This window comes from Hesperophylax consimilis, chromosome 22, assembly GCF_061612785.1.
Source record: "Hesperophylax consimilis isolate HC1 chromosome 22, BYU_Hcon_1.0, whole genome shotgun sequence".
Classification (NCBI taxonomy): Eukaryota; Metazoa; Arthropoda; class Insecta; order Trichoptera; family Limnephilidae; genus Hesperophylax; species Hesperophylax consimilis.
The window spans coordinates 23,289,232-23,302,199 of record NC_142857.1 but is presented as its reverse complement, the minus strand read 5'-3'; the positions used below and the strand labels follow the sequence as shown (position 1 = coordinate 23,302,199).

The following is a 12,968-nucleotide window of genomic DNA, read 5'->3' as shown; positions in this document are numbered from 1 at the left end:
CGGTTTTTAGGTTTTCAGGGATAAGGTTAAAGATTTTAGGAGCTAGGAAGAAAAATTGTCTTTGAGCTGACGTGGTATGTAGTGAAGGTACTTTGTAGTGACCGTTGGTTATTGTTCTGGCGGTGTAGTTGTGTTGTAAGAGAATTTTGTTTTTATATTTGAACAAGAAATGTATTAGCGAAAATTTTAGGTGGAGTTCTTGTGTGTTTAAGACCTTATACTCTATGAGGAGTCGAGTGGAGGGATATCTTTTCGGTCGCTTGTTAATGACACGTATTACCATTTTTTGGGCTTTTAGTAGTAGTAAATTTAAAATATAATGTCATCCAATTTCATTTGTGTGTGTGAATGAGTGCCACCAAATGTTGATAGAATGAATTGTCAACGAGTCTATCGAGTCATCTCAAAAAGCCTGTGTTCTTTTTTCAACCGGTGCTGTATTTTATATGGTAGTCCGTTTTTTATTCTCAAGATTACTCGTTTTTAACATCGAAGAACATTACGTAAAATGTCAGCATCTCGTCACTAATGTTATTGTATTGAATCAAAGTGCAAAAAAGCATCTATGACCGCATCTCATAAACAATTTACCGATGTTTAAATACCGGCATTAAAATATTTTCAACGGTTCAATTGTGAATGTGGACCAGAGTTGCCAATGCATATCTTTTAAAATATTCACTAGAATTGAAAAGATTTTTCAAATTCCCCACAAGTTCCTTTACCTCCAAAATGATACTAAATTCTATTAAAATTAGCATTTAAAAAAAAAATTATCTATTCATTTTCGGATTTTCTCTTTCGTTCAGGCTTTAAAAATAGGCTTTTTTTTGAAAATTTGCTGTGAACGAAAACGATATATAGTGCGTTCTCACTTATTGTTCAATATGGTTGGATATTCAAGAAATGCCCAGAATCCCCGCATTTTCCTCACAAAAAAGTTCTCCCCGCAAAAAACAAATTCTAGACTCTTAAAAATTCCCCGTAATTTGGGGAATAGTCCACAAAGTGGCAACACTGATGTGGATGTTTTAAACCATAGATATAATACTGACGAAGATTGGTTGCAATTTATCAGCAGATTGGTCGTACAACAGTGTGTTTTATTCGTTTTTAAACAAGAATTTATAAATTTTATGTATAATAATATATAATAAAACTTATATATTCAGAATCAGCGTTTGTTAATCTGTATGAATATATATTTTTTAAGCCATAATATTTTTCACTGCAGTTCCTTATTAGTAAAATACAATTAATGTTCAAGAAAAATAAATAACTGGTACAGTACCTAATTTATAAATAAAATTCATGACATCAGACATCACCAGTGAATCCGTTAAAAAAAATTATTGCAATTAGCTGTTAAAATGACTATAAAAATATGACTTTAACTGCTTGTATTTGCAAGGAGAATGGTTTTCAAATAATATGTGTTTTATATTTTTCAGGAGGTCACTTAATTTTAGATGATGAGCTATTCCATGAAGTCAAGCCGGGACTTTCCTCCTTCGTAGACAATCCTCAACAGGTAAAAGTCTTGTACTTTTATAGTGACAAAAAATAAATAGGCCGTCAAGAAAGTTTAGTTATTTAACCTCTTAAGGCGGCCAGAATTCGGAATTCATACTAAAGAAAATTTTTAATTATTTTTTCACACTATGCACCACAACATCAATATTCAGTCCCATTTTGGGCCCGAAATGGCTTTTATATGAGGATATATATTTTGAGTAAATAAAATTCATTGATAAAAAAAACTATAAAAAAGGTTGTTTTTTTTTCCATTTTTAATTTTTAAATGATTACTGAAGGGGTTAATAAAATAGAACTAAAAAATTTCATTGTTGTGGCTAAATCGAGTGACACCAATGTAGGAACAAATTATAGCACATTCAAATGTGAGGTATGATTGAATCCTGAAAATAAAATTTTTGGCATTTACAGAAAAAACGGCATAAAGAGATACAGAAATGATCAATCGGCGAAGTTATTTTTTTTTTTTTTTTTTTTATCATAGCGACTATTTAAACATTGTACATACTGATGTTAAATATATGTATAGTAAATTATATTTCTTATTCCTCCTCACTAGGGTAACCTGTGCTGAGGCGGACTAAAGTTATTTATTTCTGTTTTATTAGTTTTCTATGTCTTTTTTAATGTTTTGTTCAGAGTTTTTTCATTAATCTCTTTCAGCCAGATTTTTATTCTTGATTTGTAATCATTCAAATTTTCTATTCGCTTCATATCAGGGGGAAGGATGTTGTTGGAGTTTGGTCGCAAAATAAATATAATTTCTTTGCCCGAATGTGGTTTTATGACCTGGAAGATTGGACCTTGTTTGATGAATACGCGGAATTGTAGAGGATTCAGTATTTTTGAATAGTTTCAGCAATATATTTTTAGCATATATTTGTTGTACATTTACAAGTAATACAAGTAATTGAAGTCGATTGACGGAGCTTCAATCGACCTGTCAATATTTTTGCCCAAGTTTCTTTGTTGACGTTTGCGGAAACATTACCTAAAGCGTACGAGTACAGAGATAATCTTTTCATTTTACTTTCCATATCTCTGGACAATTTCGATATAATGCAATTATTAGTAAAGGAAATCTCGTTCTGCCATGAAACTCAATTCCAAATGGCTCGATAGATGTAGCAATTGAACGAAGTATTGTCAATTGCACAGCGAAACGATCATTCCGCTGCATTGATGGCCCTTGTCTGTGGCGTCTATGCACTCAATTAAAATACACATCGTTCCCCATCAATGGGAAGTCTCAACTGTCAATCGCTTAATCGCTTCAATCGCCTCAGTAAACAACCAATTAGCAATAATTGTCAGTCGCGGTGTAAATGGGCACTTGATATTGATCGTCTCCAGGTGCTTAACTCTTTTTTTAATGCTTTTATTTTAATATTTCTTTGCTAAAAGTTTGTGTTTCTTCGTTTTGTAATTGTTTATTTTTGTTTAATATCTAATAAATGACTTATTTTATTGTGTACCTACTTCCAAGTATAACATCAAGAAAAAAGCACCCTTTGCCATTTGTTAAAAAATAAAAAGTTTGAATATTGTCAATTATGTATCTTTGAATATGACATAGTTTTATCTTTTTTAAACTGTAGGTCATGAATATTCTGTGTTCCAGGGTGCGCAATCCATTCTAACCCTTCTACAGCAAGCCTTCACCGTGGTGCCTGAGCAGTACCGTGCCGCCACCCCGCTGCTGCTCCGAGCCACGGCCGGCCTCCGACTCCTGGAGCCGGTGGCCGCCGACCGCCTCCTTGACACGGTGCGGGCCGCGCTGGCCAGCTCTGGTTTCAAGGCCGGCGCAGACTCCGTGGAGATCATGGACGGGCAGGATGAGGGAATCAACTCTTGGTTCACTGTCAACTTCTTGCAGAGTAAGTTATATTCAATCAAAGACAGCTATCTACATATACATTCTTCTACTTCTTGTTTGTATGGAGAAAGACAGTAAGTGGATGTTAAGTGCGTGTATAAGGAATATATCCGAAATTCATGCATCACGTGGAACTGCTAAAGGAGAAAAATTACCAAAGCCTGGAGACTAGGCGTAGTGCCGGACTCATGGTATTTGAATTAAAGTTACTAAAAAACCTTATCGATTGCCCATATCTCCTGTCATGCTGTGGCTTATTCGTTCCTGATAAATACTGTCGAAATCGTAGCCACGACCTATTCTGTATACCGCAGGGTCGGACAGATGTCATTGCCCAACATAGTATGACAAGAGGTATGACCTTGCTAAATGCCCTACCAGCGTATATAGATGTGTTTAATATCACTATACCATGTTTTAAAAAAAATATGTACATGTATTGTTAGTTTTAATAAAATTGTACCATAATTGAACTTACCTGTCTGTCGTACAAAAAAAAAAAAAATAAAATAAAAAAATAAGGGGAGGAAGGAGGGGAGGTAAGGGTTTTAAATTCCCCCCATCTTCCTCAGTATTGCGTAGGAAAAAAGAGAATAGTACTTATTACTATTACTTTCCTGGAAAATACAAATATATTAAATTATTTGCACCATATCTTTTATCAAAATTGGTTATAAGTAGAGGTCTCAAAAAATTTCTAATAAATTTTCCTACCCCCTCCCCCCTTTATCCCTTGCCCCCACCATGTACGGCTTAAGCGGGAGGATTGAGTTATTTTTATACACTATATACATATAGTTTAGTGAGGCCAAAGTCTTGAAAAGAGAGACCCAACAAAACTAAACTAAAAAAAAGTTTTTGTGGCAATGTACAAAAAACATTTGTGACGAAAGGATTTGGAAATGCTTTGTGAGGAAAGGAAAGATTTTGTGACAATCTTAAAAGTAATCTACAAAAAGGATTTTTTGGCAATCTACAAAAAAGATTTTGTTGTAACCTAAAAATTAATCTACAAAAAGTGTTATTGGCAATCTACAATAGAGGGTTTCGTGGCAATCTACAATGAAAGGTTTTTGTGGCACTGTCAGCTTTTATTTTATTATAGTAATTTTTCTCTTATTTTGAACTAGCTGACGTGTACCCGGTGTTTTTCGACTGTTCTCTACTTTTTACAAATAAAATATGCATGTTTTATACATATAAACCTTCCGGAAGAAATTCTCTAAATGATAGTGAAAACCCTATCAAAATGTGTTTTGTAATTTAGAAGAACTAAGCGCACACACAGACAGATGCGGATAGTGACTTTGTTTTATAATATTTAGAGATAGTGTGCAAAATTTCATCAAGAAGTATCAAAATTATGCTTTAAGGCTGGGAAAAGGGATGGGTGGTGATTTTTCGAAATCTCATGTAGACAGTGATCTTCCTCCTATTTTGAAGGTCAAGTGTGCAAAATTTCATCAATCTCAGAATGAAACTGTAGATGTGTATAAAAAACAAACCCACACCGGGACACTCTTCTATATTTAATATATTATAGCAGATTAAAAAAAAACTCCTGTTCTAAGTGCCAAGAGAAATATACATTATATAATGAAATATACATTATATAGTGAAATATATAATCGTTTCAAACAAGGAACTATTTTAAACACGCTGGAGGACTTTGTCATAACATTCTGTATTATCAAGCATTTTATTTTGTATTATATTGTGGGTATTTAATAAACAATGAAATACTGATGTTTTTTTTGATACTTATAAACATACCTGCATTTTAATTGAAAAACTGATTTATAGACGATCATACAGCAAAATATATTATTGTACAAAGTTCATCATCATCACTATGTACATCCAGCGCCCTTGAAGTGATTTTTCACGAAAACGGTGCTATATAAATTAGCCAAATAATATAATTATTATCTCGGATCCTGCCATTTGCCTCCAGTCCTCGGTCTTTCCCATTCTGCTCCAATCCTCTTCTACACGTTCGATCTACCTCTTCGTCGGTCTGCCTCTGGGTCTAATTTTCTGTACGGATATAATTCTTTCTTTAAAGTGTAAATAACTTGTTGCAGGGAGATTGGATGGCCAAGCCAGCGCTGCAGCCCTGGACTTGGGCGGGGGCTCCACGCAGATCACTTACGAGCCCCCCACATTGAATGCTCCCAAGCCCCTGGTGTCGGTTCCCGGGGCGCACAAGAATTTCTCACTGTATACGTACAGGTAAAGAATAAGGTCTGACGGTATGGTGTTATCAGGTTGACTGCATGACAGTTAGTACAAGATCATCAGTAGGTTATATTGGAAACCATAAATGTCCACATGCTGCTGTTAGAGATATTTTTACACATGTAATAGAGCGCTATTACATGTGTAAAAATATCTATTTGCTACAAACCTGCTACCATAACTGTCATAATTAACTTGAATCATTAAATAAATCGTTAAAAATATATAAAACATATGTTCGACCTCTCCTGGAATATGCTTTCCAAAAATGGAGTCCTTATTTCGCAAAGGATATAAATCTGTTAGAGAGAGTACAGAGACGTTTCACTAAAATACCAAGAGCTCTGAAAGATCTACGATACGAAGATAGACTCAAGGAGCTAGGATTACCAACCTTACAAGAAAGAAGAGAAAGGGGTGACTTGATCGAGACTTTCAAAATTTTATCTGGACATTACAGTTGCCCTAGCATCCAAGAAATCTTCACTACTAATAAAAATATAAATCTCCGTGGTCACTCAAAAAAAATTACCAAAACGCCTTTTGCATCTAATCCTAGAAAACACTTCCTTGCAAATAGAGTAGTGAATGCTTGGAACAAACTCCCACAACATGTCAGCGATGCAACAAATATAAATCAATTCAAAGCTCTATTGAATTCACATTTGGAGAGAAGAAAGGATTTAGTTCAAACTTAAAATAACTCAATTACTGTCAAACTTGTTGTGAAATCAGATATGAGCGCATCAGCAGAATGCTGCCTGCTCCTTACACAATAATAATAATAATAATTAAACGCAATTAATCCTAATAAATAATTTCGCGATTTAGTTTATACAAGAATGGTGGAGTTATTGCAAGAGGTCATTTTTTGTGTTATGAATTTGTCTTATATGTTACGGCAATATTGACGACACTGCCTGGCAAGACAATTGTTCGACTATAGGCAATAATAGGCAATTTATCTTGCTTGTTTACCGCTCTATTTTACTTTGCTCCACTGGGCTTATTTTTGTCTTTTTTTCATATTGTTAGATGTGAGAATTCCCTAAGATGGCAGTTTGTTGACAAGTCCTCGTTGTCAAACACAATCAAAGGACTTGGAAATGTCCAATGCTAGTGTTTGGGCTTCACTGTAATATTCCAGGCACCCCTCAAACATGTCTTACAAATCCGTCGTTAACTATTTTATACTGCATTATGTAGATTTTTAACCAGTTCTACACAGTCTATCTACTTCTTACTCCATCTAGCCTCGGGGTTTCTTCCACTGGGGTACCCACATAGTCTTAGTTTTTGGCGTTATTTCGATCTGTACCAATCTTGCATTTATTTTTGTGGCGTTGTGTTTGCAGTTACCTCAACTTGGGGCTGATGGCGGTACGCCGTGGCGTTCTGTTAGCGCAAAATCCCGAGGTTGCCAAGAGCGTCGAGTCCAACTGCATTAATCCCATCGTCAGGGAACAGTCCTGGAAGTATGCCAATAAGGAGTATCTTGTCAGGTAAGATCCCATCACTTGTCTTATTGAGCCAAGTTTGATGGTTGTCAGAATACAATAAACCATGCAACATGTTATACAGGCAGACAATGAAAAAATATAAAATCCAATGTTACTGAGTGTTTTGTTTTCTTTTTGCAGCGGCTCCCAGAAAGATATTGCGTATTTGAACGTGGCGGAAACACAGATTTCAGTGGCAGACAAGATTCCCATTGTGCAGATTGACGTCTGCAGGAACATCATATACACTCTGGTGAAGGGTCTGATAGCCAACATTCCCAGTCCCATAAATCTCCAGAAGCAGCACGTCAATGCCTTCAGTTACTACTTCGAAAGGGCTTCGGAAGCTGGACTTATCGGTAAGTACGATATGATTTTCATCAAAACTGTTGCTAAATAAGTTACATATTTCAAAATATCAGTGTATGGTAAACTTTTAGATCAATATACAAAGCGATCAATATACAATATTGACTCTTTCTAACACAAGGAGATTCTGTGTACTAAAGGACACAAAAAAAACCCAAGGGGTTAGGAAAATTTTCACTCTCAATGGGTGTAGGTTTGATCCTAACCACCATATTTATTTATAATTAACCGCGCAAGTGCCATTTACTTACATGATAGTTATTGACAGTCAGTACAATATAGAAAGAAGAAAGAAAAGAAAAAATGTAAGATTATATAAGTAAACAAGACAAAAGAAAAGCGAATATACAGAGTTAAGGAAAGAAATGAAGAAAAAACAACAACAACAAGAACAATCTATTACGCAGTGACCTCGTTAAAAAAAAGGACATTGCTAAAATGTTTAATTAGTACAGCTTTTAGTTTTTGTCGTCTAAGATTAAATAACTTAAATTTAAAAAAAACTCAATTACTATTAAACTTATTGTGAAATCTGAATGAAAATATGAGCACATCAGCAGAATGCTGCCTGCTCATTAAATAATAATAATAATAATTAGGCATATTAAAAACATCAGTTAACATAGCATAAGAGTTACCAATGGTGTGTATTTTATTTATAACAGAATTGTAGCATAAAACCGTAGTATAATTGTCACAATAATACATACCCCTGCGGGCGGCACTTGGTTGGCCCAGTTTAAGTGATACTAACAACAGTTACATTTAATAGATAGATATTAGGTCATTCACAGAGAGAGGGTGAGTATATATTCTTAAAACACGGAACAGGAAGGAGTTAATGAATAATAACATGCTCAATTTAGGCATAATAAGAATGACAGTTGTTTGAATAAATGAAATTTTACGTATTGGGATGGATTATTTCAAATGAAACACTATTATTGACTACATGTCTACAACTGATATTAACTGGTATGGTACCTAATATAATTTGCTCATAGGAGACGTGCAGTGCTTAAATATTTGTTACAACCGTCAATGTCTATAAGTTGAATCAATATCGTATAGTTTGTCACAACAATTAAAGATAGTTATAAAAAAGTTGACTGAAATAATAGATTATTACATATTGGTTAATTGTACCCGTGTTTATGGATAAAAGGAGGGTAATTGTGCGATGAGATCAGCAGTCGGTTTAATTAAAAGGTGTGAATTTTACTCCAACTGGTGGTAATTCTTTACCTAAAACTGTTACTGTATCTAATAAAGTTTAAAGTTAGATTATATACAGGGTGTCCGGAAACTCGTAGTACAAGCGGGAAACTGGTGAATCTACATCACATTTGGAGTCGATTTTGTAGTATATTTTTTTTTTATTTGAGCTTTCGCTATCGAGTAAATCGAGTTTGAAGTTGATTTTTTTTATTTTTTTTTTTTTTTAATCAAATTCTTATAAATTATTCCTGAAGATCAAAGTACCCAACTAATTAAAACTATTTGAAAGTAAAACAAATGAAGAAACTCGGATTTGAAGCATTATTTTGAAATCACCCTTCATTTAACCCGGTGTAATCATAAAATATTTCTGCTCTGCAGGGTTAAAACATCTGTTATTCAACCCTAAACACCAGAAAAAACTTTAACCCTAAAATAGCCGAAAAATATTTTTTTTTGGTTTTTTTTTTTTTTGAAAATGCTCAAATCAAAAAACTTTATGTTTTTTTGGGTTCCCCATGTGGTGTAGATTCTCCAGTTTCCCGCTTGTACTACGAGTTTCCGGACACCGTGTATACACCTTCATCAGGAGAGTAAAAATCTATATATAAAGGTAGATTATTACAATTTAGCGCCCCTGAGGTGATATCTCACAAAAGCGGCGCTATGCAAATTGTCCAATTAATGAATAAATATAATGTTTACATTTTATTATGTACGTATGCATTGATATACAATGGAAATAGATAAAATAATGTTATCCGATTAAACTTTATTTTATTAAAAAACAAATAACTTTTTTTAAATCACTTTATTAATACAACCAATACATGTTTCATGAACGAAGTATACACCGAAGTCAAAAATTAAATATAGATTACAATTGGAAAAAGGAAGTGGAAGGAGGGGGGGAGGGGTAAGAGTAGGCTGGGTTTATAAGAATTAGGAATTACAATATGAAAGACCAGTTAAGTGGGAAAATATTTAAAAGAGTGTTTATAAAAAAAAATTCTTGTTAATTATATCTGCTTTTATAAACATGTTCTCTTATTTCTAAAATTTCTAAATTATTTATTTGCGATGCTTTATATCCTGTGTGAAGTATTTTAAGACCTGAAAAAAATAGCATGTAACCATAAAACAATATGTTCATAAGACAAATAACATTTAATAATGGTTATTCTAATAAATTGATAGTTGAAATACTAAATAAAAAAATTAAACATATTCTCTTCAAACCGTATTTTTACACTATTTCTTATGATATAAATAAACAATGGCGTAGAATTCTGTTTGTGGATAACGATACTTCTAAAATTATGTATAAAAACATTCCTGGTACTATTCAACCGGCGTTTTGCACTAATAACAGAATGAAGAAATATATTCTCAATAATAAAGATGGCGAAAATCAAACAAAAAATCAGGAGTTTATAAACTCAATTGAGATGATTGTAATTTCTTTTACAAAGGTAGAACCAATAGAAACTTTGAAGTCAGAACTAAAAAACATCTCAGGGTTCTAAATGGAAATAGTGAATCTGAGTTTGCAAATCATCTTTTGAATCACACTTTCGATAAAAATTCAGGTCTTAAAATACTTCACTCAGGATTAAAGCATCGCAAATAAATAATTTTGAAATTTTAGAAATTAGAAAACATGTCAATATAAAATCAGATATAATTAATAAGCAAAAAAAAATTATAAATAATAATGAAAAATGCCATTGCAAAGTTTAAATAAACTTCCAGAAGAAATCTTATTATTAAACGCTTGATGTTCAAGTAATTTTGCATATTTAAATATACGCCCCAGTCATTTGGTTCGTTCTTACACCGCCAGAGGTGCGCTCTGTCGGCCACCTATTGCCGCGGTGCGTATCGGCCATATTGAATTAACGCGTGCTTTTTTCGTCAAACGTAATCACGTAATTGTGGATAATTTTCACTGTAATGTAATTAATCCAATGGATTATGAACTTTCTAAAACATATTTTCTTCGATATTATCCAAAAATTGTATGAGCAGAAACAATATTTTTGAAGAAATATCGTATTACATGTGGCGATTCTATTTCAGTATGAAATCGTTTCTTAATTTTTAATGTCTTATTTTTTTTTTGTATCCGGTCGCCTGCAAACCGAAATGAACCTTACGGTTGCTTAAAATTGAGGGGCAGAGTGGTATTTTTGCCTGCAGACCCCCAATGCAGAATTTATCCGAATCACATAATTTGAATTCGACCAATCAGAGGGCCAACATCGTCCAGACGCTAGGACAATAATACTATCAGACTAGGGAATCTTAATCTAATGGTAGGAATGTGAAAGCGAATCAACATCAATATATTATGGTTATCCAAATGATAATTTACAAAACGACAAATAATGGTTTCATAATATTTAATTATTTACCTATCAAATCCTTTCATCGATTATATTACATGAATTTGATTGAAATAAAATAATTAAAAATATTTATTTTGTGGAATAATTAAATGAGTAAAACCTCAAATTGTAATATTTAATTATTGAAGACAATGTAAGCGATTTTTAAACGAAAACAAAAAAAGACACGGTCTCATCTAGGACGGTGCTATTACTATACACCATACCTAAATTAATGAAAAATATAGCTAAATGCACAGTGATCGGCCGGTCGGTGGCTGAGTTGACATCGCGTTTGGGTCCCACCGAGGCGTAGTGTGTTCAATTCCTCGCCTGGCTAAGTCCTCCAACACAACATAAGCAACATTACCGACTGTGGTGGTAATAGTAGATTTTTTAAATATTGTCAGGTTAATGGAAAAAAATTATTGATTGAACCTAGTAAGTTTTATGAAAATAGAATCAGCTGACGGATGGAAAAAAATTAGTGATTGAACCTAGTAAGTTATTATGAAAATAGAATCAGCTGACGGATGGAAAAAAATTAGTGATTGAACCTAGTAAGTTATTATGAAAATAGAATCAGCTGACGGATGGAAAAAAATTAGTGATTGAACCTAGTAAGTTATTATGAAAATAGAATCAGCTGACGGATGGAAAAAAATTAGTGATTGAACCTAGTAAGTTATTATGAAAATAGAATCAGCTGACGGATGGAAAAAAATTAGTGATTGAACCTAGTAAGTTATTATGAAAATAGAATCAGCTGACGGATGGAAAAAAATTATTGATTGAACCTAGTAAGTTATTACGAAAATAGAATCAGCTGACGGATGGAAAAAAATTATTGATTGAACCTAGTAAGTTATTACGAAAATAGAATCAGCTGACGGATGGAAAAAAATTATTGATTGAACCTAGTAAGTTATTATGAAAATAGAATCAGCTGACGGATGGAAAAAAATTATTGATTGAACCTAGTAAGTTATTACGAAAATAGAATCAGCTGATGGATGGAAAAAAAATTGTATCATTGTATCTCTCTTACTGTTGTGGTGAGAAATATGGTGTTATTTTCAAATCTATAAGTTGATCACAGTAGAATTAAAATGTTTATAATATGTCTAATTGTGAATTGTGAAAATTATTGGGTTTATATATATATATAAAGTTACAGTGATGAAACAATATACAGGAATTACATATTTCATGTTGGGTACCTGTGATATATTTCCTTGTAATGTCTGCTAAGTGGTATGTTTATTCTTTAATTACCAGGTGACGTGTGTGTATATAGTATGTGTGTGTGTGTATATGTATGCGCATTGAACAGTTTATATTATTGACATTATGCCACATTTGAATTTGGGCAGTGAATACGAAAATTGTTAATGTTTGAGTTTAGACAAATATCATCGATTGGCGAATTAAATGTTGCATTTGATTTATAATTAAGCGTGTGTTATCAGTAGTTTTGGTTAAAATATGATTGCATTCAAAATTTTTACATTTCAAAAAACATATGTTTATTTATTATAATAAAATTTGAAAGTGTATTTAATTACCTTTCAAAAGCAGTTTTTAGTTTTCAGATACATTCAGATATATTTCATTTATTTGGATTTTATTGCAAGGCGGGAACACTCCAACCTTCTGACAGAATGAGCCTGAGTCCTGAGGAGTTAAATCTTGTATTTCTATAATTAGGGCTTGTCTTTTTCTAGATCGTAGAATTAAAAGAAAAAGCTTTCTATCTCACCCTCCTTTTAAAAAACATAACTGCACTTTTTTTTTTTTTATATATTAACTCCACGCAGGAGGCCCTCAAGAGAATAATTTCCCTCA

General features: G+C 33.0%; 1 protein-coding gene across 2 annotated transcripts in view; it reads left to right on the top strand.

Moving 5' to 3' along the window:
* NTPase (ectonucleoside triphosphate diphosphohydrolase NTPase) overlaps positions 1 to 12,968 on the top strand; it is a 46,152-nt gene that overhangs the window by 28,939 nt on the left and 4,245 nt on the right. For both annotated transcript variants that reach the window (XM_089644828.1, XM_089644827.1), the window contains exons 4-8: positions 1,452 to 1,531; positions 3,158 to 3,413; positions 5,497 to 5,644; positions 7,006 to 7,152; positions 7,291 to 7,508. In XM_089644828.1, coding sequence (XP_089500954.1) covers positions 1,452 to 1,531; positions 3,158 to 3,413; positions 5,497 to 5,644; positions 7,006 to 7,152; positions 7,291 to 7,508 — 849 coding nt within the window. The remainder of the gene's footprint in view (positions 1 to 1,451; positions 1,532 to 3,157; positions 3,414 to 5,496; positions 5,645 to 7,005; positions 7,153 to 7,290; positions 7,509 to 12,968) is intronic.